Below are 26142 nucleotides of genomic sequence, written 5' to 3'. Positions count from 1 at the left end.
TTGAGAATCACTGCCTTACACCAAACTATCCCCCAAAATTTTATTATAGCAATTGCTCGGAATGGATTTAGAAAGACGCGTCCAGCGCTAACAAAATAGCAAAACAACAACAAAACACATTTCCGATGATTATTTGAACTTTTACAAAAAATATGAGTTTTTTTTTTTACATGTAATTTTTGCAATGCATGTTTCTAAAATGTGGGAGAAAGCTGGCGTACCAATGAAAAACATGACCCAAAAATCGAACCCTGGCCCTGTGAACTTTAAATCAAATCGCAACTACAAATACAACGTGCTTCCATATTGTCACAAACACTAGTTGAAAAATGTAAAATGCGCTGAAGAGAACACTTAAGGTCGCAAATGAAGACTATGAAAAAAAATAATCTCCCTTAACTAGATTGTTCAGCTATAATATTATCTGATATTAACTCAAGAAAATGTTTACTCATGTTGTGCAACGTACTGTTCTGCAGGTGAGCACCAAGTCTTTGAGAGTGAAAGTTTCACCCTGTGAGTCTCCACTCAGCTCCACTGTGTAGTCTCCAAATGTCACACTGCCCTCTGATGGCCAATACTGGAAACACTTTTCCTGTTGGCAAAGATTTGACATGTACTTTACAACATGAGACGACGGGGAGGGGGGAAGAAGAAGAAGAAAAAAAGCACAAAATGCAGGGAAACGTGTTGCAATAAGATAGTAGAAAGCATGCGGCGTGCTGCACCTGCTCCCTCTCCTTTAGTTCAGTGAGCATAACGATCGAGTGGCACCTCCACTCCCACACCATCCTCCAGAAGTCCTCCGCCGTGTGAGACAGGGGGGCCTGGGTTGCGATGAAATAGTCCTTCTGCCTGTAGCCCTGGAGGGCACAGCGCAACACTCGGGGAATGATGTTTTGCATCGTTTCAGAAGGAGCCGATGAGCTTTATATTTATACTTCTATGGGAAAATCTATAGAGGAGGTCGCGGCGGGGGGTGGGGTGTTGTGTGTGCTTACGTCAATAAAGGAGGCATTGATGTAGTCGGTGAACTCCTGCCCTCGTTTCACTGAAAGTATGACTCGGTTGAAATCATCTGTACCAGGGAAAAAAGGAGAACTTTTTCAAGCCAATAAAAGTAGGAAGAAGAGGAAAAGTGTCACTTGGGTCCAAAACAGCGAGAAAACTCAGATGTATTTTATAGATAATACGGATCAGAGATTCAATGAAAATTCAAGTGATCTCGGCCTTTATTTGTGAATCCTGTTCAAGGTAGGGCTGGGTATCAATTCTAATTTCCTCAATCAATTCGACTTTGAGTCACAAGAGTTCAGTTTGATTCGATTAAAATTGTTCTGATTCGATTCACTTCAGTTCAATCCGATATTGATTAATTATGGAACATCAATTCTTCTTAAAGAATCAAAGTATTCCTTACACGGGATGATCTGAAGTACGCGGTTCTTCTTCATGTTGGCTGGGAGGTTCCCCATTCTCATGTTCTCCTTCATTATGCGCACGTTGGTCAGCTTCTGACGGGGAGGAGGGCGAAAAAGGCGGGAAGATTGAATATGAGATTGATATGCAAAAAGACGACACGGCCACTCGATTGTAGGGGGTGGGAAAAGTATGTTGTATGTTGATTAAAAACAATTCTCAAATATATATTTAATACTATTATAAGTAATGACTCAATTAAGATGCATTGCACATTAAGGTCAAATAACAATTGTACCTGAATAAATGCTTTGATTGTAAAAGTTCAATACAACTGAACCACACTTAGGCAGTGATTATTTTGTGTACCACTAGAGGGCGCCCGTGTACCAGTAGAACTACTTCAAACACTTGTGTGAATCACTGAAAGTGTAAAAAAAATAAAACAAGTAACAATTAATTTTCAAGAGGTTTCAAGAGACTCCCAAAACGTCATATTTGTTGAATGATTAAAGGGCCATTTTCAGCAGTGAAAAGTTAATATTTTGTCCAGAATTAATTTGATGACTTCATTATTTTTAATTTACAATTAATACCTTTAAAAACATTTTTTTTTCATTTACTGTCGACTGATGATGACATCACCTGTGCTGAGGAAGTAGGTAACTACCAATCATGGCTCACCTGTTTTCTGGGTGTGGTCAGCAAACTGAGCCATGATTGGTCGTGACCTACTTCCTCAGCACAAGTGATGTCATCTTCAGTCGACAGCAAGTGGAAAAAAATAGTTTTCAAAGTTATTCGTTGTACATGAAAAATATTTAAGTTTAACATTGCATCATCAAAGAGGACACCATGTGTGGACTGACCAACAATCGAGATTTGATAGAAAACATTAAACTTACCAAATTGTGAACAAGGAAGTTTCGGCCCCACGCCAGCGTATTAACATGGTTTATTATGAAATCTTGTTCTATCACTAAGCACATATTGCCTTATAAACGATCTGGCCCACCTGTTTATACTAAAAATCAAACTTGGCTCTTCAACTGAAAAGGTACATGAGTGAAAATAATTAACATCTGTTACGGTCTTTGCTTCGAATGTCTTTGAAAAGTGAGTTTTTTTTAAATTTGTTTTATTTTAATTTATTTTTTTACTTCTTCCTATGTAAAGTGTGGTGGAGAATGAACAAACTGTTATATTTAAACTTTTTCCTTTCTCCACTATAATTATCTTCTGTTACATGTTTGTCTATCAATGTTTAAATACTGTTCATCTTTTTGCACTATCGCTCAGGCGTACCTAATGTTGTGACCCCAGAGTGTATTTGAAAAGTGCTAAAACATTTACTGCCTCAAGTCAACAACAGCAACAACAAAGTTCTAATCAGCAGAGAGGAGGGAGGGGAGAGAGCTATGAGTAAAAAATGAAAACTTGCCACCGAGCTCCCGTTAATTCTGCATGGCAGATGGAGGCACCTTATAAAGCGTTGTTATTAATGCCGCCGCCGCTCAGAGCGCCACCCTGGGCCAGATCTCAGGAAAAATACCGCCATGTTGGGACGATTCATTACTGAAATGTCTCAAACGCTCTCTCTCTCTCGGCATACCCGGAACTCCTCCTCCAGGCCCAGTCTGTCGTGGGGGGCCCTGGTGTTGTGAAGCCCGTGTAGATGTCCCTCCAGAGAGCACACGTCCAGCTCCGTGTCTCCGTACAGGTAGTACTCCAACAGGGCCTGGTAGATGAAGGAGTACTGCATCTGTGGAAGGGCACAAAGGGATTTTTTTTCTCCACCCTTCCTCATCAAGTATCACTGACAGTTTATTTTGCTGTCTTTTTTGTTTGTTTGTTTTGTTTTGCCTTGCGCCACAACAACTGTCAGTCGGCAAGGCACAGCAGGTCAGGAAGGGTCAGAGCTTACATCGGTCTGAATGAGTTGACAGCGCTGCTCTCGTATTCTGCTCACAGAGCCGAAGACGTCCACCCTCTGCTCCATGTGCATCATGTCGATCATGCTGTCAATGACAATGAACGTGCCCGTCCTCCCCACGCCGGCGCTAAACACACACACACACACACACACGGAGACAACACTTGTCAGACAACTTGTAAGACGGGTGGAAAAAAAACATCACTTTGCACAAAAACAACATATGCAATACTGTACAAAGGTCTTGGGTCACCAATAGATTTCTTATTGACAGTTTCCACTTCTTCAAACTATTTTAAAGTAGTAAAACACTAAAGATGAATGTGTAAAAAAAATAATAATAATAATTTTCAGGAAAAAAAAAAAGGTGAAGATATCCTGAAGGCATCCCTACAGTATATTGTCTGTGGATCTTCAAAACCTGACATAGGGTCGCAGTTTTTCATTGTGTTTCAGTAGATGTGCAGTGCTCAATTATGTTGTGTGCGGTAAAGAGTTGCCAACTGTTTTTTGTGTGTGCAATGGTCCTAGGGGTGTCGAAATTAGCACATTAATATTGCGTTAATTTAAAGTTTACGGCGCCGTATTATGGCCACGTATATATATTACTTTTTAGAAGGCGGGGGAAATATCCAGAGAAAAAAAACTCGTAAATCTGCCACTTTATAAAATTTATAAGAGATTTGCGAGAAAAAAACTCAGAAACTTACGAGAAATACACGTAGCATAGCTATAGTCTAATGTGAGGATTCGTTGGTGGTTAATGGGACACTGTTTATAAAATGAAAAGGCATGATAGAGACGGATTCATTCTTAATTTAAACTTCACTCGTCATACATGGCAGCTAGAGCGACAACACTTCCTGATCCACTATCAGCTGACTAAACACTAACCAATCAGATGCTAGCATACTTAAGGTAAATGCAACTTAGATACTTGTACAAGAAAAAAAAACACCAAAATGTATGAACGTGCAAATAAAAATTCTGGAAACATAAACGTACAAGTAAATATACTTTTATTTACATGTTAACAAAATAACTTACATTTTTGATCGTACGAGTGTGGACCAAATCGAGGCGTCTTTGTTGCTGGCCAGTGGCTGTACACAACGCTTCAAAGAGCGAATGCTTAACATCATATGGTTAATCTCTGCTAAATATACAGTATATAATATATTATATCATATCAATGTCCCAATTTTGCACTCTCTAAACGACGCCCTGTTTTATCAATATACAGTCAAGTGCCAAACAAATGACATAAACGCAAGCTGCAGTTCTAAAAAAAAAAAAAATACAGCTTGATTCTTGAATAAAAGAAAAAAAAACACTTGAATGAATTTTAGTGTGAATTCTGGCACACACAAACGGTCAAAAGTGACCCCGAAATCAAATCACAAGAGTGGAAGCTGTTAAAGCTGCCAACAATCTCACTATTTTCTTCCATTTCCTGTAAAAGGTGTAAAAATCCAGATGCCCAACTATAATGTGTACATTATTGCATTGACACACTTGGTGGCAAATGACCATGTGCATGTATAAAAGCACCCCCCCCAACAATAATAGATTTACAAGGGTCATTTCAGCAGATGGGCGCAGCAGCCACGGGCGTCGAAAAACAGTGAGCACCTGTTGCAGCAGTCGGCCTGACCAGTCGGACAAAAGTGCACGTATGCACATACCAGGCAGGAAAAATGTCCGAGTTACAGTATAATTAAACAAACTATATGATCCCCTACGGATGGCAACGCTCACTTTCTCTATGTTCTCTTAAACCGGGTTTATAATTGCAACAATCTGCCACTCACTTGCAAAAACAGATGACGCAAGGGGGGGGTTGGGAGTTTGGGGGAAGAAAAAAAAAAAGTCCTAATTGTGTTATTGTTACCTGCAGTGCACCACAATGGGTCCGGCGTAGGACGGGTTGACAGCCTTGACCTTCTTGAGGAATTTCAGCATGCCTATGGGCGAGAACGGCACCCCGAAGTCTGGCCAGCTGGTGAAGTGGAGTTGAGTGACCAGGCACGGGGCCCGGGGTCCATCACTGGCCTGCTGTGAGGAACAGACGTGCGCAGTTAATGCCTGCACGTGAGTAATGGTCACTGTGAACACACACACGCACATGCACACACAAGACCAAGTATTGAGTGTTGTGGTTTCCCCGACCAGATACCAACATTTTCCCATATAATTATTATCATATATAATCATTTTTGTTTTGGCTTCATCTGTCAAAAGGTTGTTTGACTCGTGCGTGAGCGTGTCATCACTGTTCACAAAGTCAGAGATGGTACGTAAAGTTTACCTGCAGGGTTCCGATATCAATCGGAGGCGAGACAAAAGCCTTGCTACTCTGCAGCAAAGCGACAACTGCAAGGAAGAAGCTCGACAACACACGGCATATTGATTCTCTGAGTACATTAAACACATTAGTATATTGATATTATTTTTTTAATCTTGCATACAACCTCTTTTAATATCCTATATTGTTTTTCAGCCGCGGTTTTTCCTTATTTATTCTATTTTCTACCCCATTACCGTGTACTAAACTGTTTGAAAGCCCCTTCAGGGAGCATTACTTTTTACATCTTCTCCATGCAGCTTTATTAGATGTTTAATTTTTAATAAGAGATTGCGATTAAAATGATGTATTTTTAATGTCATTCGATAACTACAGTTGGCTCAAATATTAAACAATTTTACTGTGTGCCTAATTAGAGACAATGCTCCCTTAAAAATATTGCAGGGAAGGCCTGCTGCAGTGTAATTAAATTTTACTGGTGTGCTCGGGAAATCCATACATGGCACATTTTTAATAAACCAACAGGGTTTTTTTTTCCAGGGCTTTAATGAAAAGAAATGATATGTGGATGTATAGGTTTGACTTACATACTGAACGCAGAATTTGCGAACTGTGTAGTCCACCAGAACGGTGACGTCCTCCATGGCCACCCTGATGTTGCCGTACATCCAGCAGCCTTTTTCCGGCCAATACTGGAAGCATTTGTCCTGAATACACCGTCATTAAGAATAACGCTCATCTTAACTCATTCAATCCCAAAAACGTATAAATATGTTTTTTTAATACTTTGCCCTTCACTCCCAAAACGTATTTTATGATTTTAATCCAAGCGCATCCAGAAGGCTTTGATACAGCTGACATGAAGAGGTGGCTTAAAGAAATGGTAGTAATTACTAAAGGTGGCAGCTATTAGCTATTTTCTAATGCTAATTGCTGCAAAACGGAAACAGATAGAAGTGCTCACTAAGACAGATGTGTGAACAATATTTGGGAGAGCTTAGACTAATATAGATTTTTTGATGCAGATTTTTTTTTGGGGGGGGGGGGGGTCCCTTAGAATTTGTTTAATTAGTATGTTGATAATTGAAAACGTTTCTAAATAAACATGGTAAAAGAAAATAATTTGTTTAATTTTACAACAGACAGATTTTTTTTTTGCGGGTGGTTAATTTTTAACCTGAAGTTGTAATGTGTTCATGTGTGTGGAAAAAAAGGGCAACATTTTTTTCTTCTGATTTTAAAAGTGATTAATTGATCGGCCCTACTTTTGTTTACACAGAAAGTCGTAGATGATTGAGTTTAGCTCATGAAAAACAGGAACAAAAACGTTTATATATTTTTTTCAATGTAACCGGGGATTCAAAGGCACTTGACTTTGCGCGTCCCTGTCAGTCAATACGATGTGCACAAGCTGAGCTTCAACTCATTAACAAGCCTTTCAGACTAATTATCATGAAGCCTCTCAGGGTCTTATCAACAATTATTGCATCATTGATCCCTGACGCTTCTTCTCCTTCTTCTGCTGTATCAAACCTGCTGCTGAGCTCCCCATTGATCAGTCCTTTGAGGCTCAGCTCATGCAAAAGTCATCTGCTGGGTGACAATGTGATTAGATTGTCATCTAAGAGACGGGGTCAAATAAATTACAAGTTGGTGACTTTGTGTCATGGAAAAAACACACGGGAAAGCTTTTGTGGGGTATAAGCTATAGACGGTAGATTAGTGATTCTGAGGTAGTACAGTTGTATAACTTCAAAAAATGTGCTTTTTTTCCTTTAACATTCAGTTGGAAAAAAAAACTTACTATTTTTCTGACTAATTTTTTTTTCAGGGAGCTTAGTTTTTTTGTGTATTTTTTAATTTTATTTTCAGTTTTCCAAAAAATTTGTCAGAAAAACAGGAAGCCCCCCCCCAAGTGAATGCAATACGCTACCGTAGTTAGTTTTTATACATTTTAATAAGTATAGTTTTCAATTTGCAATGCTTTTTATATGAATCATTACATAATTTCTTTGTTTAAACTGTGCATAACAAACCTCTTTCCTTTCTTTCAAATTGGTCAGCATCACTATAGTTGCTGTCTTCTGCTCCCAAATCATTCGCCAGAAGTCAGCCACCGTCTCCAACTTTGGACCTGAAGCATCCAATATATATATAAAAAAAAAAAATCAATTGAATATAAAAGGAACCAAAATGTACAACTGGAATAGTAAACATAGGGTACATTGTCCAAAAATGACCTTGACTGCCTCAAGCCTTCAGTCATAATCAATAGAGTTGTTGATGTGGCATAACCACTAGGGGGTGACATTGATTACTGTACAGACAATCCTGCTGTCAAAATTTAAGACATAACAGTCAGTAGCTACAGTAGCTTTTGCCCAATGGTTGGATTTAGTTAGGTGTACTGAATATAGAACATATTACAACTTTAATCTCATTGTTACAGAAACAATGAACACACAACTGTTTGGAAGCATATCACTGGCATTTGGTAAATATTATATTTTTCATACTATTGCTCTCTTTGTCAATGCAATGTTATTGGTTGAACCAATAACTCCTGAAATGTACAAAAGTACCAAACCTTAACTATACAGAAAAATCTGTGATCAATTACACTGTCATAATATACCAATCAATCAATGACATAATTCATCAGATCTGCAGAATAAGAGTTTAAAGTAACACAATTTTGTTCATTCCAGGGATGTTCAGTGCTGCCATCATTAATAATCAAAGCTTTCTCAGAATATACAGTTGGATTTTTTTTTGAAAAAGTCAAAAAACATTTTTGCCCTGTGGTTACCCCACAGCAATCATGTATGTCATTTTGGGCGCGGGCTTAATTGTTATTGCATTTCAATGGCCGTCAATAAAATGGGCCGGGCTAGTCTCATGACAGTAAACAATTGATCGAATAGATTGGTCCATCTACTGATTGGATCGGTGATTTATTTATTATTTTAACTCGCCGATTGGCTCCAAATTCCTGATTATTTAAGCCAATACAGTACCTGTTCCGTTAAAATAAATGTCATTTTCATTTACCTTGAGCAGCAATGAATTTCTTCTTTTGCTTGAACCCCTGTGCAAAAGAGCGTACTATTAGTGGGCACCTACTTGTAGCCATTTTCAAGCTATTAGGCAATAATGACTCACATCTATGTAAGACGCGTTGATGTAGTCTGAACACACATGACCGATGTGACTGCTCAATACCACTCTGGAGTGGTCATCTGCAAGCCAGGGAGGGACAGTGGAAATAAATCACATTCAATAAAGTCAGTCTTGTCTTCAGGTTGGGGAGGGGGGGCACTCACATGGTAAAATGTTGGGGTATCTGTTTTTGTCTCTGTTGTGCTCCTTGTTGGCCTCCTCAAAGGACCCGTGGTGGTAGTAACACGGCAGCGACTATAATGAGAAAACCTCATGAGAGCCCAAAAAATACAGAACAACGCTGGCCCTCGTAACTTTTTAGTGCTATTTTTGCTATTTGTGCAACAGCCGACAAGACAAAAGGTTAGCGGGTTAGCGTCCGGCGCGTTTTGGCAGATAAACCCACATTGAACTCCTCTCGGAAGAGCTTGCAGTCGTCGGCCGAGCGCACGCGGTACTCTTCCTCCAGCGCGTCCAGCGGGATGGGGAAGTACCTCTTGGAGGGCGAGGGGGATCTGGGGAGGAGGACCACTCTTTGCTCTCCTGTGTTTAAAAAGGAATATATGGCGGTCAGAAGGCTAACGATTCCCAGTAGGCACCATTACGAGCCGGCGTTGCACCTGCAACAACAAGCCGGGCGGCCATTAAGATTTCCCACTTCTGCCGATTCATGACAGAAATGATTTCTCCAACTCGTAAACAGAGAGCCGCCTCGGACCGCCTGAAACCGCCTCGACTCAAAATGCGGCCTTTCCGTTTATTTATTTATATATATTTTTTTCCACTTAAAATGAAAGTTTATAAGGCTCCCTACGTGCTGGGAAAACTAAGAGGCCTCTACAAACTTCCCTGTTAGCTCAGACTACACACGGGGAATTGTTCCAACGCTGTAAAGAATGTAAATGCATGAATCAAATATCGATGTTTAAAAAAAATTAAGCAGCAAAGGGTTACATTTTCATGGGGTGGTGATTACATTGAGTACCTTGTTCCTCCAGGAAGCCATTTGGAAGCTTTTTATCCACAGAGGTAACCAGAGCTTTCCTGTGGTTCTTGAACCTTCAAAAAAAGAAAGAAAAAAAAGTGTTAGAGAGGCATAATTGTTCCTCTTCATGATGTCAGTAAAAAGATGACCAAGGTCCAAGTTTTCAGGACCTGAGATGACTTTCTTATTTTTATTTGCTTGCAGCTGTATACCCACAAGCCACTGCTCACATTTTATTGCTAGGAATTCACATACAATTTATTTGATTGACACACATTTCAAGTTAAAAGCCGGAACGATGTTAAGGTTTGCTGTTATCATTGTTCATTTCAATAATAATAATAATAATAATAATAATAATAATAATAATAATCTAAAATATTATGAGCTTCCAACAATAAATTCAATTATTTAAATTAAAGTTTGAAATTGTGCAAAATCTCAGTTGTTCATCTTTATTATTATTATTATTTAAATTGGACAGGTGTTAGGTCACATCAATATTGGAAAAGGTTTTGAAATAACATCTTAATTTATGTTTTTTTTTTTTTTCCACCATTTACAAACACCTGGCATTAAAACAGAAGTGTGTAGACTTTTTTTTATTTTTATTTTTTTAAATAATACTTATGTATACTTTTTACCAATTCAATATATGGCTCTGTTTTTGTGAAACTGAGGCAAAAATGACAAGCCACTATTTTAGAAAGTTGACGAAATTTAAATATACATTAAAAAAACAAAACAATTATCCATTATAAAAGGACAGTAATTAAGACATACAACTCCAACCGTGATTTTATAATAAAGACATACTGTAAATTGAGGTTCATTGTCCACACCTGAGACAGTAAATGGTCAGCAGGACGACAAAGATGAGTACAAGGGATAAGATCAACGTGGAGGGCAGCACGTGAGCACCCTGGTGGGTGGGGTTCCCTGGGCACAAGACACAATACGGGGACGGATCATGTACTAAAAAAGTGTTACCACGTAGAGTCACAATTAATTTTCAATCTTTACCTGCCGTTTGGTTGTCATGAGATGAAATGTTCACGGCGGCAGAGATCCCGATCAGAAACAACACCATCGTCTCTGTGGCAAGAATCAAGAGAGAGGCCAAATGAACAGGCTCTGCAATTTCACACTACGTCCACCTGAGGGCGTTGAATCAACATGCAATAGATGTGAAGCAAGGACAAGTCAGTGATTATGACCGACTAGGCTAAATTCATCCAATATCGAGAACTCTTGACCTCATTAGAGTCGACACAGTCACATTTGCTCCAATGGACAATTTTGAGGCTTGGTTGAGAGACAATCACTTTTCTCTGCCCAGGCAAAAATGTGATGTTTGTTGTTGTCAAGCATGCATGCACGCATGCTCAATTCTCTATTAAAGATAGTGATATGACTTGAGGACAGCAGAGGAGTGTTAAAAGCCACGTATGCAGAGTATCTAGGTTATAATCTTGACCAGATGGTGTTTTCCTCTCACAGGCTGAGTTCTATTTATTCCTCCCCGCCACTTCCCTGACATCACTTGTTCACAAGCTCCATTCTCACTTGTCCTTTTTCTTCTTCGATGCTGGGAGCTGTTAGTGCTGCTTTATTTATTCGGGGCTTTTTTTTTTTTTTTAAAGGGCAACTGACACGCCAAGAGCCTCGACAATGACACGAGGATTGAATCGGTCCTGGCACTTTGCGCTTTTGCGTCTTATTATCGCCAACATGTCGACACTTCATATTGCCATTTATCTGTCTTTTTTTTCTGACTCCAACTGAGCAGAGCTGCAGAATAAATTGGGCCCCAATCTACCTAAACGGCTTTGAAGCAACATCTCGGCATCCTAATAGATCCTCGGTTAGAAGACCCCCTTCTTGTTATCGAGGGATGAAATCACTCATTGTGCCAATTTACTTCTTCTGGGTCATCCAGGGGCCTAATTTGTGATGTTTGAGAGAGAAGCCTGAGGGGCTTTCACATAAACGCACTTGCGCTCCACTTACAGTAAAGTCAGCCGCATGTCAAAGTGTTTTCGGACGACAAACGAGCACAGAGCGGGGGCGCCGGAGTTCCAGTGTTAGGGGGCACTGATGCAGAGGCAAGTGCATGCTGACACACATTGTGTTTGCAGAAAGAGCTGTAAGAACAGGCGGGCTTGCAACGGATATGAAAAGTCTACACACCCCTGTTGAAATGCCAAGTTTATGTGATGCCAACATAAATCATTGCAAGACTTTTTCCACCATTAAAGTGACTTGTAACTTGCATAAGTCAACTGAAAAAAAGTCCAAACAAACAGCTGTGATAGTGTGAAGTGCACGGCCTTTCAACTTTTTGGCCATAATTCTAAAACTGGTCTTTGAAAAGATGGAGGGAATTCTGCACAATGTGGAATTAAAAAAAATCTACTAAAAAGGCAAAAATATTGTCAGGAAAAGCCTACAAGAACATCTGAAATTGATTTGGGATTAATTTATGACATTTCAATGGTGGAAGGTGTGTGCCAATTAATATGTGCACCTCTAATTATTATTATTCAGACAAATTAATCACCTGTAGGGGGCTTAGGGAAGAAAACTCCGCAAATCACAAATATTCCTGCTGAAAATGTATTCATAATTTATTATAATTGCCTCAGTAATACCCCCTGGGAAAAAATAAAAAACTAATGTGCATGGAGAATTGTGTCAAAGTTTAATAACCAGTCTATAGAATTACTTGGCACCCCCCACCCCCGCTTTACATGGTTCAGATCCAAGTCACCACGCATGACGAATTTGAAAACATCACACACCCATTGTGCATGACATTACAAGACATTACATCACATGTTCTCATCTCACATGTATGCATGCTTGCAGATGTGTCCCACAGCCCAAGGCCACGTGTCGGGGCGTGGGTGGATTCCCTCCCTTAGCGCTAACAAGCTGCTCGCGTCGGCATGTGAACCAGAACCGGCCCGCCATGTGCGAAGGGGCATTTGGTGACCCAACACGCGTTTGCATACATGCGGGTCACTGCACACTGCCTGTCGTGTACAGTATGCATCAGCTGTATAGGCAGGAATGCAAAGGAGAGGATGGAAATGTGGACGTGCGTCAAGAAAGGCCTTGGAAGAGAGGACATTATGTTGCCTCAAAATTGGAAGTCTGGTTGTTGTTTTTAAACACACTAATGAGCAGAGGTGGCAAATCCAAGTCCAGAAAGTAAAAACCCTGCCACAGTTTGGCTTTAGTCCCTGATGCTAGCTAGCTAGCTCCCTAGCAGGTAAACGAGCACCCGGGGAGCTAGCTAGGGAGCGCGCTAGCTAGCATCAGGGACTAAAGCCAAACTGTGGCAGGGTTTTTACTTTCTGGACCAAGATTTGCCACCTCTGCTAATGTGTAATAATAAATTAGAGACATATTAATAAGCCTGTTATGTTAAAAAAAAATTGATAGTTGCAACGTTTCAGCGCACTAAGAATTTTTCTTTTTATTTATTGCATCACTTATGGCTCTTGGAAGTTTGGAAATAGAGTTTTGGAAGATGATGCAACCACAGTTGTTTGCGTTTCGCTTTTTGTCCGGTCGGGGGTCGACGTGAGCGCATACTTTGATGTGGACAGCTAGCGGCAGCGATGCATCCTTCCTTCCGTTTTAATCATAGACGGCAGATTAAATTTGTTTAGCTTATTAAATCTAGCGATTGATCTCAAACAAGATGGCATTTCCTACGAGGATTCCGCCTTCATTATTGGTACCGTCTTACTCATTACAAGGAACATTTATATTTTTAGTTTGAACTTTTTTTTTTTTTTACTTTTTCCAAGTCTGCCTATAAAACACCAACTTTAAAAAAGTGATCCATGGCAATAACAGAGATGTATGTTCTCCTAGTTATGAGTCATCATTATGCAAACAACTTTTATTTTATAACAACAATGATTACATATTGTTGCTTTAAACTGGAAAAAGTCTCATTGGGCTTGCCATCAGTGAGAACTAATGCAATTACTTCCAGCTCCGGTACCAGCTTGGCATGAAAGGACTCCTGTGAATTAAATTAGGGAAAAGCATCCCATCCGTGCATGATGCAACGCTAACAATGAACGTGCGGCAAGATGCTCCGAGCTAATTCTTCCTGCGCCACTCAAGACACGCAGATGAGCATTGAGGTCAAAAACATATCCTGAGATGAGGTTTAATCCATTCTAAAGGCGAGAGTTTTTTTTTTTTTTTTTTTACTTGTACACATACACACAGCACTCAGAACAGAAGCCCAAAGCTCATTATTGGGAGGGAAAAAAATCATTTGAGTGCAGATTTTCTGTATCTTTTTATGCAAAAACCAGTGCAAAGAGTCTTAATATTTAAAATAAAGCATGATGAAATTGACTCCATGCTGACCTCTGGACCCCATTTAAACAGCTCTTATAAATAATGGAGCTATAGGAGGGGAAGAAAAAAATACATAATGATGTCATTTACACATAAGACACATGCTGATACAAGATACTCATTATTCTAATGTATGCTGCTGAATTTAAATATCATGAATAAAGTTAAATATTGATTTAAATCAATGTCAGGGAACTTTAATCATGCTTAAAATTTGCATTAGAGGTGTTGTTTGTCATCAATGCTGTCCTGTGATAAGCATGTTGAACCTGAAACATGTTGTGGCTCATTACAACATGGAATAACACTTTTTATTTTATAAACATTCATTGCCTCGGTATAAAGTGTAATGTATTCCTAAAGTTCATCATCTGAGGATGCAAAATAGTGTAAATTATATATAATCTGTATTTTGTGCACCCTAATTTATCCTGCTATTCTATTACTGTTTCATGTTACATTGCAATTTATGTTGATTCTGCATACACGCCACGTAATCTACTTTTTTTTCAACCCTGCAAGCTGCCTGCAAAAGTAATAAGATGTTTACACCTTCTACAGGAGGCGCCGCAAAGAAAAGCTGCTGGAATAGTTCACAGTCGCTCCTCAAATGTGCAAATTAGAAACAGAAAAATAGCGTGCCAGAATTTTGACGCCGCAAATGTGTTGCTTCATTGAAAGGTTAAACGAAATAAATCCCTGCGCAAATCCTGATTAGCGTGGCTAAGAGGTGCAATGAGCCTGTAAGGTTTTATGGACTACTTAGGAGGAAGTACTTTAGGTGAAATGGGCGTCTAATCACACCTGGAGCCAGATAGTGTGTCACCCCTTCTTGACTTATGAATAACGCAATCTGGATACAATGTTATGCCCTTTCATCAAGAAGCCATTAGGTGCATATTAAGCGCGTGTTGCCAGCGCAATAAAACAATTCACGGCGAGGTCGTAATCAGCAGACATGGCAAACATTTGAATTCCGATACGCCAGCGTGATGGAGACAGACTTTCGTTAATGACTTTTACGCTCACCACAAGGAAAGCTATTAAGACAGTTTAACCAATTAATTTAACAATATGTTTATTAGTGTGGTGGTCTACAACTACAATGCATCAAACAGAGTTGTTTGTAAGATTTTGCTCCTCGTGGCTCGCTAAATAATAGATTGATTAAATTTGTGAATATGAGGCAATTACAGTACATGCAAATTAGGTGGTGAAGACTAGTTAGTTTTTGTGTTGTTTCCTGTATTGTATTTGATATTGTGAAGTTGAAATGATTAAATAACTTAAAATGCCGTTCTACTTGTTTTTCGTCATCTAATTTGTTGATTGCATTGTTTGACTACACATTTGAAAGTGAATGAAGGACAACAATTGTTTGTTTAGAATAAGAATGTAAAATATAGAAATATAATATATAATAAATAAATAATGATAATAATAATAAATATATAACAATAATAATAATGACAATAATTAATAATAATAAATCAATAATATAAATAAGTAGAAAAAATACAATAACTAAACAATTTATTGATATCAAACAAGAGAGATTGGGGGCTGCTATTTGAGAAGGACCTAAAGGATCCATATGATAAAATATTTTTATTCTTGCATATGCAACCAATGTATTGCCTTGTCGATTAATTCAATCCAATTTAAGACTCATAGATGAGCAACAAATAACAAATGAAAACATGAGATAACTCCAATTTTTTCCCATGCTGTTCTTAAGCGGGAAAAGTCAAAATCTGTAAAAATAAATAAATAATAATAAAAAAAAAAAAAAAATGCCAAGCAGAAAAAATGCGGGTCTGAAGGGGTGAGAAGAAAAACTACAAAAACAAAAAAAACTATACACTCATATCTTTACAAGTCAAAAGTGGCTATGTGAGGGATCTAAGAATTTAATTAGAGTCAAGTGGCAGCAACACATTGTGCACTGATCAATATCGCCTCACAAACAAGTGGCTGCCTCTTCATAAAGAGATTCTTCTTCTCGTTTTTAAGGCGAGAGAGAACAAAGATGTGTTTTAAAAACACACACACACAGACGAAGATGGAGCCGGTGCACAAACATGTCAGTGAAGTGTGGCAGCAGGGAGGGGGATGAGAGGGAGAAGGAGATGTGAAGCGATCAATGTCTTGATTGTCGGTTCACACATAAGTGCTTATATGGAAGACATCCTTAGATGAAAAAAAAAAAAAAAAAGAACATTGAGAAAACCTAACGCAGCAGAGAAGCTTCACCACAAGAAAATAAACTTCCCTAGACATGACTGATCCCTACAACTAATCCTGTGATGGCCTTTCTGCTCCACTCAATTATTCAAATGTTTCGATACACTTACATGTCCAAACAAAGCCGGCGCAGTGTGGTATCAGTGGAGCCGTCCGTCCATGGCAGCAAAGCGATCCAACGTCTCCCACGGCTTATTCTCCTGATTTCCAACAGAGCTCACATACTTTCAATGGTGTCAGTTGTGGTTGCGAAAGAAGAGACGGCCACGGTATTAAAATGGGTTAGAACTTCAGACTGGGATTAAGGCACATGGGTTTGATGGAACCTGGGAAACAAAGCAAATATGAAAAAAATATTCAATGGCTGCAGTCGTAATTTTTGTCATTGATTAAGTCAAAACAAAATGACCAGATCAATGATCAAGTTCTAGTACCTAGCAAAAGCATTAAACTAATTTGCTCCCCAAAACGTATAAAACGTTCTATTTTAAATATTACCATGGTCGCAAAACGTATTTGTTTTTTAATGGGGTTTTTTTTATGCTAAAGCATTCAGAAGGCTTGGATGCTGCTTCTGACCTGAAGAGGTGGCTTATAGCAATGGTAGTTATTACAAAAAAAACGACCTGCCGGTGGCAGAAGAGTATAAGAGATCAGCCATGGCCATGTCGCAACAAGCTCTTTTCCCCACTGTTTTAAACAGATTTGTGAATAATGATGAAACATAGCTATATTCTAATGCTAATTGCTGCAAACAGATTTTGGTAGCTTCCATGTTTTTATAGAACACAATATTCTGTGGAACTTGAAAATCAGTCAAAATCCAGTAAAACAGCCGGGAGCAAAAGGGGTTGCTTCAGTGAAAATGGCTCTAATGTACAGCAAGGAGCCATATTTGGAACTCAAAATGGATGCCACACACCTTAGTAGCACAATGTGATTTCTCTCAGCCAATGAGTGAAGAAAAGCTATGACAACAGTGGAAAAAGTCAAATGGGAGTAAATAAAAATTATATTGTCATGTTATGTCATTATAATATCATTTTTTGTGGGGTTACAATTTTCACTTTCCACGTAAGAGTGCTCATAAAGTCTTATTAGGTGTGCACAAAAGTAAAAAAAAAAAAAAAAACTAAGTAACATAACATCCATACTAATGAAAGCAAATGTGTGAGGTTTTAAATAAATAAATTAAAGAAAGATTTGACTGACAAGGTATTTTATGACTTTGCTTGAGTGTGAGAAAGTAGCCACACAAGCACACTAAGACGTTTTGTTCACATAATGTTCCATAAATGTGTGTGTGTGTAGAAGGTGCAGGTCCAATATTTTTCTTAACCGCCCCTCCAAAGCCAATAGAGGAAAAGGCTCATTCGTGCTTTTACAGAGAGAACAGGAAGTTGCCGTAAAAATTTGGTGGAAGGCTCCTTTAAAAGCACATTTGTGTGAGTCAGGTCAGTCAACCAGCTGCAGCTGCAATACATTACGTTGCTCCTTGGACATGCATTATACATACAGGACTAGTGAGTAACTCATGAAGGTCGGAACACAATCATGTTCCAAACGTGACCTTTGCCCTGGCCCGCAAATACAAATCCTTTTAGCGAATCAGTCTATCAAAGGGTAACATTAATGTTGATCTTTGACAAAAGATCAAGCAAGTTTAAGAAGAAGTCTAAAAGCTGTGAATAATGAACTAAGCGGGTAATCTGACCGTATAATAGAATTTGAAGGCTCGTGCTAAGCTTCCAGCAACGGAGATGTGCAATGTGTGTATTATCATTTACGACGAAACGCCTGAGCTGAATGATAATGGCAATAAAAAATGCATAAGCTCTAAGTTATTCATATTTCACTTCCCCAAAAAGTCCTGTGGGAGGCTCGCATGAAGCCATCTTTATATATGGTTCTCCTTCCTCGCTCGCATTAACGGGCGGCGCGCACGTATGGCGGGGGTGCACGCGTGCGCTTCCTCCCCGTTCGGCTCGGCCCACTGACTAAGAGGCAAAACACGAAGCTCATTAAAGTTTGATGGCGTCGCACTCGCCGATTCAATCATTAATTCATGGCCAAAACAGGACTGCTGAGGGCCCGGCGTTGTGATGGAGAAACTATTTGTTTGCTGCTAAGTGGTTCAATAACACTTAAAAAATAAATACATACATATTAGAATGCAATTTTGGTGTGTATTACATCCATCATGTGATAAAACTAAAGACGACAATGTCTTTGCCAGCAGTGACGAAACAAATACGGTGACTCTCTGCGTAGTCAAGAAATAAAATTATTACTTTGTCGCCATCTTGTGGTATCCTGTTGCCTGGTGGAACTATATTGAAGTGAGTTTCGGAGCTTCATTTAGACAAAAGTAGTGCTCTTCTGCAATCTTTTGTAATGTTGGTGCCAAGGAAGTACATTATGTTGGCGCTGCTAGTTAGGCAAGGGCTGATATCAGATTTATTTAACTCTAAGTGCAGCTAAACATAGGGCTGTGCAATTAATAGAAATTCAATTACAATTTCAAATATTACACTCTACAATTACAAAATCAGCATAATCGTAAAAAAAAGATTGATACAAATTTTTGAGTTGTTTAAATTTATACATTTGCACCTTTTTAAATTTTAAAACAACTCATTTAATAAAATGTTGTTTCATCCAAAAAGAACTTGCATAATTATAGTGTTTTAATTTTTTTTTATTTGTCTTAATATTTGTATTTGTTTTTTACGTTTAAACATTTTCTTGTTTTGTACCAAAAAAATCGTCCTACTGCAACAGTGCACAAGCTGCACTCCAACTTAAAAGTTTTTGCCAACATAAATAAATAAATAAAGAAATATTTTAAATTCGGTTTGGTCCAAAGGAACCTACATAATTATAGTGTTTCTATTTTTCTAATTGGTCTTAATATTTTAAATGCTTTAACATTTTTTTGTTTTGTACCAAAAAATGAATAATTGTGATTTCAATTATTGCCAAAATAATCGTGATTATTTTTTCCCCCCCATAATTGAGCAGTCCTCGCCAATCATATTGTGCCCTGCTTTGAAGTCACCATTAAAAAAAATAAAAACAAAAGCTCATTACCGGTGACAGACATTAACTTTGATTGAAATTTTGACTTTTTAAAACCACTGTAAATCGCTAATCGGCCCATGCCTACTTGCAGCACTGTACTGCTGTAACACAGTGTCATAACTGAAAATGAAAGGGTGGCAAACTTTTGACCAGCTAACTTCACCAACTAGGCTATTTTTTCCCAATATGTTATGTAAAGAAAAAAATAATCCCTTTAAAAAAAAAACTGAAATAATTAAGCCTTCATGCATAAACTAAACCAGACTGGCGTGGTGAGTATGTCACCCTTCCTTTAAAAGGAACAACTACTGCCAAGGGATATAGCTGAGAAAGGTTATTTTCATGCCTCCATGACAGTGGATGAGCACAGTAATCTCCTCGCTTCAGGTTGAAGGACTCTCAAATGAGAAGCTAGTACTTCAATGGCACTCAATAGAGTGCAGACCTTCAAGGACAAAAAAATACTGAATACTGTAAAGTATGTTTGACTGATTCGCATGACTGGAAAAAAAAACTAACACCAGCAGGTAATCATGTCAAGTACCAAATGATACTGTTCCACTCAAATCCAGTAGGTGGTAGTAAAGTAGACAGGCAGATTTTGCACTACACTAACTATTTTTGTCCTTCATGCACCTAAATGTGTGACAAACTTTGTAAAGGCCAATATTTTGATCCAGCTCTTTTACTGGATCACATTAGACTGTACAGGTGTACTTAATGAAGTGTCCTTGGTGGGTAAATCTGTTCACCACTCTTATTATTGTACTGTACGATGACATCAAACTGATAAGCCACTTATGATTGCGTTTCGACATAATCAACATAATTTCCTGCGCATCCCATGATAATAGGATACTGTCATAATAAATGAAATGAGCCTGCATACAATATGTTGTGGTGTGTCTAAGATTAGCTCATGTATATTCCCAAGGACTGTCAGGAAGTGGGCCATGCGGGGAGGGTTGAGATGTGCGATCTGACTCAGTTTCTAATGTGGGCCGTCTAACCGGGACAGGAAATGAAGGTTACATCGTTTGTTGTGAATGAGGTTATGGACAATTTATAATTCATGAATGCATGATCAACCTCCCATCAGGCCACACGTATGACAACTAACACTGAATAAAGTACTGAAGTTATAAGCATGAATTTCTAATCCAAAATAAGCGCTCTATCAAAAAAAAAAAGTCTGCCTTTTTCAAATATAGGCCTACTGTTCCGTTTTGATTTACTATTTTTTTTTTAAATCATCAGGAGCTGTTTCTAATATGTTGACAATGATTTCCATCCATCTTAGCATTGCAAAATAGGCGCGTTTTCTTGTGATAGAATAGGTTTGCGTACCTAATGTAGTGACCAGACTCTAAACCCTCAAATGATGTTCACATTGTTGTGAATGTAGCCTGCAGGCCTCACTCGTGTGCACACTGTACTATGGGCAACACTCAACACACACCCCAAAAACCTCCCCCGCCCCCTCCCTTTGCATTCCTGTCTAGACCAGTGCGCGTCTTGCACATACAAAACATACGCCCCCTTCATATTATATTGATTTGCTAAATTTACAACATTGTTGGCGATCGCTTTGATTTGCTCCACTAACCTATTTCCTTCCACGCCGACATCTGAAGGAATGGCAGCGTGGATGACAACATCCGCGGCGATGCCCAATTGACGCTACGAATTCTACTCGAGGTGTTTAGCGGTGCAACGTGGACCGATGAATGGGTGCGAACGCGCAAAAGAAAAGAACAAAAATCACATCTCGCTTGTTTTGTAGTGATCACGTTTTCCGCATCTTACCGTGCAGCAGCATGATCGACCTCGCCTCACGGCTGGAGAAGATGATGGGTGCTGCTGGTTCTGTACACTCGGGGATGCGGCTTTTATCCTTGACGAAGGGAGAGAATAGGCAGACAAAACGATGAGAAATGTTGTCAAAACGTGCAAAGGGTGATATTTGCGTGAGATGTGTGTGTCGGGATGCGCCCGCCGCCTGAGCTTAGCCGCGTTATGGCAGCCTGTGTGGAGCCAGTCGAGCCCCCTCCTCCCCTCACCCATACCCATCTTCATACACCACCATCCGGCTGCAGGAGGACTTATTGAGTCGCTCACAACAGTCCCATAGTTACTCTATTCTTTTAGTTTGTACTTATTTTTTTGTATTAAGTGCAACTATTTAGGTCTAAAAGTAGTTTGACAATTGGGTTTGAGTTTCCATACCAACATAGTAATAATAATAAAAAGTTTTACAGTGAATTTGAAATAAAACAAGCCGCTTTGTTTACCATTAGTGAAGTTTCAAAGATAGCCTACACTCTTAGAAATATTTCAAGCCTAACTTAAGATTGATGTGTTCTTTTTTTTTTACATGATTAATTCCCATTTCTTTTTTTCTAGATAATTTTAACACAAACCTACCAAATAAACCTTATGATACATATTTATTAGTCTAATAAAGCCTATTTGTTTGAAATACATAATCCTCAAGTTTATGTATTTTGCATTGATAAAGTATAATTACTCTAAATTAATAATAATGACAGTATTTATTTAAAATACATAAAGTACATTGTTTGAATTGCATAATAATCTAATAATCAGAATCAGAATACCTATCCACGATAAATAGCATAACGGCTATGTGAAAAACACTTATGCCCCCCCCCCCCTTTCATGTTTTTGGGATGACACTAAATGCAGACATCTCAAAAACGTAAAAAAAGAAAAAGAAAAAGTAATTATACTTTATTAATAATAAATACATAAACCTGAGGATTATGCATTTCAAATAAATAGGCTTTATGAGAACTAATGAATATGTATCATATAAGATTTATTTGGTAGGGTTGTATTAAAATTATCTAAAAAAGTAAATGGGAATTTGTCATTTAAAAAAATTACATACATCTTAAGTAAGGCTTAAAAATTTTTTGCGAGTGATATCGTCTCAATGGGCCGGACTTCTGGCGCTGCATGGCTCTATGGTAGAGTGCTGATCTCCCAACCTAGTGGTTGTAGGTTTGATCCCCGGCCCTTGTGACAATTACAAAATGTCCTTGAGCAAGACCCTGAACCCCCAGTTGCTCCCAATGCTGCGTCATCTGTATGAGGAGTCGGTGTTGAAGTGCTTTGAGTTCCTTGTAGGTGGAAAAGTGCTGTACAAGTAAAACCGCTTTTGTTATTTCTTCCACAGAGCAGACCAACACAGTGTCTTGTGTGTCCCTCCAGTTCCAAATGGAGTTGTTGTAGGCTGAAATGTCAATATTTTAAAGGTAGACATAGATGACGACACTTTTTTTTTTTTTAATAGTACATCCATCCATTTGCTATATTGCTTATGCTCCTGTCCATCCAGTTATAGCAATCGTCACATGGGACAAGTATGTTCTACGCCCCACTGACTTCATCCAATTATCAGATTAAAGAATACTGCATTGGCTGTGTCACAGTAATGGCAATATCCAGCTTTTTAGGGCACAGGCGAATGAATACTGGCTCTGCTGTTGAGTCTCTGTTGCATCAATCCTTGAGGGAGCTGATGACAGCTCAAGTCTGGAGGCGATGGACATCACCAAACTCTTGACTTTTCTCCCCGGAGATGCTTTGACAGGCTTTCACTGTTAATGCGTTCACTTTTGTCTGCAGGAAGTGAAAGGCATGCTCTATTGACTTGATTGAAGAAGATTCAATTTCTTTGTCTTCAAAATGTGGAATCATACAAAAGTTTTTGCAGTGTGCCAAGCAAGTATCACCGCTGTCATTCCTAAATGGTAAGGACATTGTTGTGAAAACTCTTAAAAATATAGTCTACTGTAACCAGCTATAACCACTATAATCTGAATGCATGCATGGTCAATACATTAGAAACAGCTGTCAGTAGGATTTACTGCATTTCTCCAACTATTTAAAAAGAAGAAGAAGGACATTTGCATGCATGTACCAAACAATGGTACACTGACTGATACATAAACTAAAATATGTGAGCACCAGTGGGAAAACATGAGAGCAGATGCATAAAAGCTCCTCTGTTGTCAATGTGCAGGCCCCGTTTCACGTCCGAAGTTGCCCCAGGAAGCATCAAGATTAAAAACATGGTGTTGTTTATTGCTTGGAAAATATTGACTCAGAAATCTTCCTCCACAATCTTCCGTGTCTTCTATTGATTTTTCCCGTGACACGGAATCTAAATCATTCAGTGGGAACGACCGCCGTTTTTTGCTGACCTCTCACAGAAGTGAGCACTGAGTCAATGAGGTGATGCTATCTTTGATGAGAGGCAATAAACTGGTGCCAAAAAGTTACGATCAAGTGGCCCGACAAACTATTTACACGCATAAATGCCCCCATAAGACTTGAGTGTCTCTGGACAAACCGTACACTGAAAGACCTGTAAACTTGTATCACCTTTAAGTGTTGTTGAAATAAATGGTCACTTCTATTGATTCTCCCATGGACTGTAGATTTTTGTCTTTAAAGGCTCACTGTTAAGCATGTTCCAAATGAATCAAGTTATTCTATTGTCTGACTGGGTCCCATTGTAAGTACACTGTGCATTAAAAACATGTTTTGCAGTTCATAGCAGATGCCAGCAGAGGCCAGTGTCGCTCTACAAATAAAAAAAAATGTGAAAGTACAGTATAACAGTGACCTAGGTGTACCGTTTGCCTAATGTCATAAATTTTAAGGACATTCATTTCATAAGCCTTCATGTCCACAAGTCTACATAGTACCGCATCAAAGTTTTAACAGGCTGTATGCATAGCTACAAAATATTTGATTGTATTTTGTTTGAAATGTTGCAAATTTAATTTGTATTATTATTGTTCACATACCACTAGAGGGAGCCCACATACTACCAGTGGTAGTCGGACCACACTGCACCAACAGAAATGTACTTGGAAACCTAAGACACACACACAAAAATACATCTGAAATAGAAACATAAAATATGCATACTATATAATATAATTATAATAATATATAATATAAAGTAAATTATGTGCAATTTTTCATGCAATTGCTTTCTATTTATGGCCTACTTGCGTTTTTCAACAAATGTTTATTGTAATGCAAAAGTTAGCTACACATTTCGAATTTTACACAAATTGGACCATAAGAATTGGAACTCAATCAAAAAAAGGACTCACAGTCAACAGACAATGTTTAAGTAAAACATTTTGAATAGTTATACCAGTGTAAAACAGTTTACCTCCATATAATGAAAGTTAAAAACTACTCACCCAGTTCATTCTTCAGCTCACTGTAGCGATGGACATTCTTTTATTGCAGTTTTGGCCATATTGTACTGAGAGGCCATGACAGAGATGAGTTACCTTGCAATAACACCAATTTTCCAACCTTCCTTCACAGGTTTTTTTCACCATAAGAAAAAAATCCCCCAAAATGAAAGAATGTAATATATATTTTTTTTTTCCAGAAAGGTCCCCCCCAAAAATTCTTCATGCAGCCAGGTAGAAATCTGTTCTCCTTGGTTTTTTCTCCTCAACCACCACTTCTTGGTTTAAATATAAAAAAAAAACTTTTTTCTGAAGGTCTGCATATCAGGGAGGTGGAGCGTACGAGCGACGTGGGTTGTGTCCTTGTACCTGCAGCAGCTTGGCACTGGCAGCTGTATTGTCCTCAAATAGGCCACTGTGACAAGTTGTTCACTGGTGGCTGTAGGCGGCAGCATAAATTTTGTCTTTGTATCCCGCCTGCTGCCTCTCAGGCCGGACCACGAGAAAAGAGGCTGCTGCGAGCTTTATGACAAAATGCTTCATCCCCCATTAACCTTCACAGAGTGGGTATCAGGGGGGGGATTTCGGGCAGAATAAAGCAGCAGTGTGAGAAGGCGCCGTCCTTCATTTCTCCTCTTTCAGTGGGTCATCCCTTAGCTGGACTCGGCCAGAAAGCGCTGATAAGAAAATGATTGAGTATCGTTGGGCCTTGGTCACAAACCAATTCATGATCCCCGGTTTGCTCTGCGGAATACAAAGAAAGTCTTAAGCGATTTATTTTTTTAGATGTGTAATCAGGAAGCTTTCTTATACGAGAGTGTGCCATACAGACCCGAAATCCATTTACAGGGTTGCATGTGCATTTTGGCCGCGGATTATATTCACAACCGAAATAGGACACCTGGCCATTACACCTGTGGCAAGTGAAAATGGAACAAAAAGTGGAGTTGGTCCCCCCCCTTTGCAGCTATAACAGCTTCCGTGGGGACTGCATGATGTTGGAGTGTGCCTTTGGGAATTTTCATCACCGACACTGGACATGAGAAAAGACCTGGCTCGCTCACCGCTGACATTGGAGTTCATCCCGTGGTGATTGATGGGCTTCTTCCACACCAAAATCAACCACGCTTGACTGCATGGGCTTTGCTTTGTGCTATGAATGGAAAAATACATTCTGCAACAGAAAATTGAAAGTATGAAATTGTCCAAAATTGTTTTGGTAAATTCAAGAATTTGGAGTAGTTCAACCCTTATTCTCGATCCGATGGCTTGGTGTACATACCGGACATGTTACCTGTCAATCCTAGGGCACATATAGACAAAGAACCATACACGCTCAAATAAAAAAATTAGGACAATGTAAATTCAAAGTCCACACAGGATGGAC

General features: G+C 38.9%; 1 protein-coding gene across 5 annotated transcripts in view; it reads right to left on the bottom strand.

Annotated features, from left to right (window-relative positions):
• LOC144061238 (receptor-type tyrosine-protein phosphatase epsilon-like) overlaps window positions 1-26142 on the bottom strand; it is a 55716-nt gene that overhangs the window by 4266 nt on the left and 25308 nt on the right. Inside the window, exons 3-23 of one of the 5 annotated variants that reach the window (XM_077581492.1) lie at window positions 25588-25929; window positions 24759-25499; window positions 24351-24421; window positions 21319-21406; window positions 16542-16757; window positions 10825-10896; window positions 10644-10740; window positions 9802-9875; window positions 9223-9359; window positions 8981-9071; window positions 8820-8896; window positions 8709-8745; window positions 7694-7791; window positions 6245-6364; window positions 5244-5407; window positions 3344-3479; window positions 3032-3181; window positions 1421-1514; window positions 1002-1078; window positions 729-863; window positions 470-595 (exon numbers count right to left, since the gene is read on the bottom strand). In XM_077581492.1, the coding sequence (XP_077437618.1) occupies window positions 470-595; window positions 729-863; window positions 1002-1078; window positions 1421-1514; window positions 3032-3181; window positions 3344-3479; window positions 5244-5407; window positions 6245-6364; window positions 7694-7791; window positions 8709-8745; window positions 8820-8896; window positions 8981-9071; window positions 9223-9359; window positions 9802-9875; window positions 10644-10740; window positions 10825-10891 (1680 nt within the window). In that variant the 5' untranslated portion in view covers window positions 10892-10896; window positions 16542-16757; window positions 21319-21406; ... (1 more) ...; window positions 24759-25499; window positions 25588-25929. Of the gene's footprint in view, window positions 1-469; window positions 596-728; window positions 864-1001; window positions 1079-1420; window positions 1515-3031; window positions 3182-3343; window positions 3480-5243; window positions 5408-6244; window positions 6365-7693; window positions 7792-8708; window positions 8746-8819; window positions 8897-8980; window positions 9072-9222; window positions 9360-9801; window positions 9876-10643; window positions 10741-10824; window positions 10897-16541; window positions 16758-21318; window positions 21756-24350; window positions 24422-24758; window positions 25500-25587; window positions 25930-26142 lie in introns of those variants that run through there. The other 4 variants (XM_077581491.1, XM_077581493.1, XM_077581494.1 and 1 more) reach the window with 4 other exon arrangements.

Source organism: Vanacampus margaritifer, chromosome 12, assembly GCF_051991255.1.
Source record: "Vanacampus margaritifer isolate UIUO_Vmar chromosome 12, RoL_Vmar_1.0, whole genome shotgun sequence".
Taxonomy (NCBI): Eukaryota; Metazoa; Chordata; class Actinopteri; order Syngnathiformes; family Syngnathidae; genus Vanacampus; species Vanacampus margaritifer.
The sequence above is the reverse complement of the archived record's forward strand: the minus strand, read 5'-3'. Positions and strand labels throughout refer to the sequence as shown.